Source organism: Humulus lupulus, chromosome 2 (assembly GCF_963169125.1).
Source record: "Humulus lupulus chromosome 2, drHumLupu1.1, whole genome shotgun sequence".
Taxonomy (NCBI): Eukaryota; Viridiplantae; Streptophyta; class Magnoliopsida; order Rosales; family Cannabaceae; genus Humulus; species Humulus lupulus.
Window position 1 is genome coordinate 204,780,270 of NC_084794.1, and position 6,273 is coordinate 204,786,542.

Consider the following 6,273-nt stretch of genomic DNA (forward strand, 5'->3'; position numbering starts at 1 on the left):
CGTGAATGGGTACCTGGTTACCCTAATGAGAACATCCAACTTTGAAAAAAAATCATATATATAAACGTGATTGTTATTAGTTACTTAACTACAACAAGGAAAAAAGTATTGATGATCTTTAAAAAGAATGTAAAAATAAAAGTTAGAACAAAAAAATTGATTTGATTTTTTTTTATGTATAGTAAAAAAATAAGTACAATAATACAAAAATGATAATAAATAATAAAATATTTTGAGTTGAAGGGAAGACAACTTCATAAGAATGTTTCTCCAAAAAAGTTTGACAAAGAGGGAAGAGAAATAAGACATCAACGAGAAGAGAAGTTGAAGGGATAAAAACTAAAAATAGTAAAGAGAAATTGTATTTGTGATTTTAAATTGTAACATTAAATGATGCAAAATAAACATTAAACAATATAAAAATAATAAAATAAATTAAGTTCATTTTTGTAAAATATTAAGTTAATATTGTGAAATGAAACTAATATAAAAACAATCAAATGAAAAATACTAAATGAATAAAATAATCTCCTTATTTAAATAAACCTAATCAAGAGTAAAACTCTGGCATAAATAAATTTTTATACAAAAATATAAAAAACTGAATCAATAAAATAGATTTTTTTTTTTAAAAAGCCATAAAATAAGTTTTTTTGGAAAAAGCTATATTTTTGTAAACTTGTTAAAAAATTACTCATAAAAGAGTAATTTCCTCGGGTCTATTTGGGTCTTGCAATTTGGTAGGGAAAATGAAATAAAAGTTGAGGGAAAATAGTGTTTTCTGTTTGAAGTTTTAGGTCTTGTATGGAGTTAGGATTTTGGTAGGAAAAAAAAAGTTAAGGAAAGAGTGAGGAAAGAGAAGGTGTGAAAAAGGAAAAATAAACCTATTTTCTTATGTTTGGTAAGGAAAGGAAAAAAGTATTTCTCTTGTTTGGTTCTTTGATAAATTAAAGGAAAAAAATGAATTTTTTTTATCAAATAAATCATTTATATATAATTTCTTATTTTAATTTTTTTTCTAAAATAAATTATTTGTAAAATAATAAATATTTTTTCCGCTAAAAAAATCTTAAGTTGGATAATTTTTTTATTAAATCTTAAATATTTTTTCTAGTTTCCAATTTCATATTAATATGGGTTATTTGCGGCAAAACCCTCAAATCTTTATGATTAGTTGCACTTAACCCCCTAATCAAAAAAATTGGTGGCAAAACCCCCTTACGTTAGTAAGTTGTTGCATCTGTTAGTTTTCTACCGTTAAGAGCCAAATAAGATTAATGATTAGACCACCTGTATGTACATATAACATAATTTAATGAGGTGTAAAACTTATTTTCTAATAATAATAATAATAATTCATATTAATAATAACTAATAATCAAATTAAATTAAAAGGAAACCTGAATTTACTTACCAAACCCCGATCCTACAGAGAACCCAGTCGGCGTCGTACCATCAAACCCCAATCCTATAGAGAACCCAGTCGACGTCGCACCATCAAACCCCCTGCACCTTCGTTGTACTTGTCCCCCCTGTCGACCCCAGAATTAGTCTGAGAATCCCCAGGCACTTTCCGGTCTATTAAGTGAGTCCATATTCTGTCTGGTAGAATACTCCATCTACGTTCTTTCTATCTGGGCAGATGAGAGTTATATGGGTATTGTTTGGTTCTTTGATTGAGTAATCAATCACCTATTTCTTTGTTGAATTAAATTCCGGTATCCTACCATCGTATAACTTTGGTCTGAAAGTTGAACTCCACTTCAAATTCCACTGCCATTGTAATGTCTGAAACTTGGATGATGATTTGATTTGCTAGAACACAAAGTTATATGATTGATGAAGTTGGAACCTCTCTCTCTGCTCCGTTTTATATTGAGGGCCTACACAACCTTTCACTTGTGTCTGGTTCTTGTTTTTTGTTTCATGGTTTATAGAGCTGGGTAAAAGCATAGAACTGGGAATATTTTAGAAACACACCAAAATAGTGACATGCACGCATAACATGTAAACAAGGCAGCTGGGAATAAAAATAACATTTATATTAAGGCCCAACACGTGTATCACGAGATAGATATTCAGTCTGTTAGAAGTAGATATATGTATATATATATTTTTTTGATGAAATGAACAATAATATCTCCTTGGAGTTCTGGCAATAGTTTTACTTGGATTGGATTATTTTACTTCTATAAGATAAGAGTTCAATTTGGATTTTGATTCTTTTAAAAAAACGTGTTTTGTTTCTTTTTTATTTTTCTGCTGCATGCTTGGTAGATCCCTTTTGTTTTCTATTTCTGCAATTTCTAGTTTCCTTTCGAATTTTGTCTAGCTAGTAGATAGTTTCACATTTACTTACTTAAATATCCCTGGTTTATGCTTTGCTTACTTACTGGGCTAGTATTGATATGTTTTGATCAATTGTGTGAGAGATTTTGAAAGCATAAAATGGAAGAATATCATTTTTATGTAGTTGTAATATATACTCTGTTTTGGTTGAAAAATGTAAGTTTAATTTGTGCAATGATTAATGAGATTGGTTGTAACCTATCCATAGTTCAAATTGACTGTTATTGTTTTGGTTTTTTATGAAGGAATCACTAATACAAATTAGTGATACAAATTATTATACAAGAATAGTTACATATTTCACTTCACCAAATGCCAAAGTATTAATCAAGCAAATGCACCGTAGAATGCTAATTAATCATAAAGGACAAAATAGGCCAAAGTATTAATCAAGCATATACACCATAGAATGTTAATCAGAAAGAAGCAAAATAATATGCCAACGTATTAGTCAACCAGAAACAAAATAGAACCAGAGTTATAATTAATCTAAAACAAAGGCCAATAATATTTAAACCAAAGTTATAAGGAGTATATGATTACATCAAAACAACTGGCCATACAAAATTGGCGCATTATCAAAATAGGCGCAACAACAACAACATAAAAGATGCTATTACAACTAAGAACTTGGACCAGCTTCCCTTGCTTGTTGTTTGTGTCTTCTTTCTCTTCTCTTTTTAGTTTCTTGAGATGGATTCTTGCTGGGTGGTCTTCCATTTTTCTTTGCAATTGGAGCCTACAAAAGAACAACAATGCCAAACATAAATAAAAGCATTACTGCTATCTAAATTCAACATATAAACTTCACATGATTACCTTCTTAACAGCGGGTTTTTTACATGAGTTCTTGTAGTGGCCCACCTCCTTACAGTTGCTGCATGTTGTTTGCTGGCCTGTTCTCTTAGTCTTTGTTGCTCCCGGAGGAGGCTCGTCGGTACCCCGTCTTCTCTTTTTTTTAGGTCTTCCAGGCAGATTGTTTTCACCAGGAGCTTGAATAGGGTTAAGGCCAGTTTCAGGCCAATTTTCTGGGCTTGGCATTGGCCCTACAACCCCACCATATGCTGCCACAAACCGTTCTTTCTTATAATACTCATGGATAAAATTCATGACATCATCGTTGCAGCTCCAAATACATGCTAGAGCATGTGCACACGGTATACCTGACAACTCAAACCTCCTACAAGTACATGTCATTTTAACTAGATCTACCTCAAAAATTTGGCTCATTCCACCTTGATTAACTTCAAATCTGTTTGCATCAGCCCTAGTAGCAAAGCAATTTCTAGCAACTAATTTAAGATTCTCTATTATTTTCAAAATCCTAGGCCCCACTGGTTGATTCCACCTTCCCACACTTTCTCTTTTTTCACAAAATCTACACATAAGCCAATGCCTAACCTTCTCTAACAAAGTCACAATAGGTTTATCCCTAGCAATCATAATAGCAGCATTGAAACTTTCACACAGGTTGTTGACTAACATGTCACACTTTACAGTTTCTTGAAAATGAGATTTTGTCCATTGATTAGGCAACTTACCAGCTAGCCAAGCATATGCATTTGGATTGACATCCTTAATTGCATGCATCTTCCTCTTAAATTCTTGAGGTGTTGTTGCCCTTGCAGCAGCCCACAATAGCTGCTTCATGAGCAATCCAGGAAACTCTTTTTTGAAATTGCTGTGAAGATGCCTTACACAGTTTCTAGTTTCAGATCCTTCCCAAACACAAGCAACTGCATTTTCAAGGCCTTTTTGCTTATCATTTATGAATGTGAACTGGATCGAGTTATCAACATTCAAGTCTTCTTTGAGTAGCTCACAAAACCAGGTCCAAGTGTCTGTATTTTCCTTCTCACACACTGCATATGCTATGGGGAACATACTATTGTTTCCATCAATCCCAACAGCAGCAAGTAGCATGCCTTTACAATACCATTTTAAGAAGCATCCATCTAATCCAATCAAAGGCCTACAACCCTTCAAAAATCCATCTTTGCAACTCTTCAAGCAAATATAGACTCTTTCAAAAATCCTTTTATCATTCTCCATCCTAGTCTTCAATATGGTTGTGCTTCCTGGATTAGTAGCCACCAACTGCTTGCAATAGTCATCTAAAATGGAATATTGCTCTCCCACAGTCCCTTCCAATTTTTCCATTGCCTTTTCCTTTGTTCTATAAAAAGTCCACTTAGATATCATAGAAAACTTGGTATTCTGAGTTAGTTCTTTAAATATTTGGTACTCCATATTAGGATTCAGTCTAAATTGTTCCAATAAGTGCTTTGATAACCATTTGGAGTCCACATGTCTATTGTTTAATACCAAAGGGCATAAGTGGGAATCAACTAGTGTGTTCACCCTAAATGTTGTCTTATCACCAAGAACATGAGCATATAAAACCCATGGACAGCCGTTAGCTCTACATATAGCTCTCACTCGATATGATTCATTGGCCACATACTTGTACTCTCTATCATTTTGAATGAAATACTCCTTAATGGCTGTTCTCAGTAGATAAACAGTGCCAAATTGCATGCCTAGTGTGAACTTGAAGTCTTCCCATTTTGTCTTTGGATTGTACTCTTTAAACCCCCTTTTTCGAACACTTGGATCATCATCATCACTTGCCAAGCTAGCTAGATCTTCTTCACTGTCAATACCATCTTCCACTTCTAGTGTTTCAGTGCACAAAGTTGTCACAGAGGTCCACCATGTGTTGGGATCAATGGGAATATCAACATTCTTCTCTCCTTCTATGTCTTGAGCATACTCTTCTTCTTCTAATTCAAAGTCAGTGGGTCGTGGTGGTGGGATAGTTAAATATTCAATCTCACTTTCAACCCCAACTTCACTACCATTACCATACTCAAACCCATGAAAATTCCCTTCATTATCCTCATATATCTCATTGCCATTTTCATGTTCAGAGACATCTCTCCACTGCAAACTCACTGTTTTAGCTGTTAAGACCCTATCTACATTAAATAAAATAATAAAATATGATTATTTAATTAGTATATAAACAACAAACTAAATGTTTGTTTCATTAAATTTGTCAAACAAAAATTGATAATGGTCAAAGAAAGGGACTCCACTATGCAAGGACCACGTATCCAATACTAAATCCAAGATTAAAGTTTGGTTCCTTTTCGCATGGCTTAATGAATGCACATCAATTTGGTTCCTTTCACATGCTAAATCTAAGACTATAACAAATACCAAAACTATCCAACAAGCTAGACACAAATACCAAAACTATCCAACAAGCAAACATACACTACATTAAATAAAGTAGAAAAATACATTGGATTCTTTTTTTTTATAAGGATTGGATTTTGTCTTTACCTGCTATCTATCCAACATGTTACTTTATCAACCAAAAACGCCTATAAAAATTCAAAGTGTGGGCAGAAAAAAACAAAAAAGAAAAGTACACTTCAAGAGAAAAAAAACAATGCTTACTGAAGTTCGTGGGTTCTTCCATTAAAGTCTTCTTCACAGCTCTTTGGTTTGATGTGGTACAGGCTTGGGGTTGTGTAACTTGGGTGGGTATTTTTTAGCTTGGGGTTTTGCCACTGTTGGTTGGGTTTTACGACTTTTGGTTGGATTTTTCTTCTCGATTCACATCACTGTTGTTCTTCTTCTTGAATCAAATTGCCGACTGGCCACTAGCTTCTTAAATTTTTTTTTTTTTTTGAATCAAATGGATTCTATGAGATGAGGTCTAGGGCTGCACTAATTTTTACTTTTTGTTTAAACGCACTATTCTTTAATTAGTTTTCTTAATTTTAATTTGTAACTTTTTTTAGGAAAATAGATATTATTAAAAAAGGTTAAAAATTTGATTTTACACCTCATTAAATTATGTTATACAGGTGGTCTAATCATGTGCTATAATTAATCCTATTTGGCTATTAACGG

General features: G+C 32.9%; 1 protein-coding gene across 1 annotated transcript; it reads right to left on the reverse strand.

Annotated features, from left to right (window-relative positions):
- Positions 1-2,971: 2,971 nt before the first annotated feature.
- On the reverse strand, positions 2,972-5,836 carry LOC133815096 (uncharacterized). Its single transcript, XM_062247980.1, has 3 exons — positions 5,815-5,836; positions 3,169-5,327; positions 2,972-3,088 (listed from the first exon to the last, which is right to left on the reverse strand). The coding sequence occupies exons 1-3, from the start codon at positions 5,834-5,836 to the stop codon at positions 2,972-2,974; spliced, it is 2,298 nt and encodes a 765-aa protein (XP_062103964.1).
- Positions 5,837-6,273: the final 437 nt, after the last annotated feature.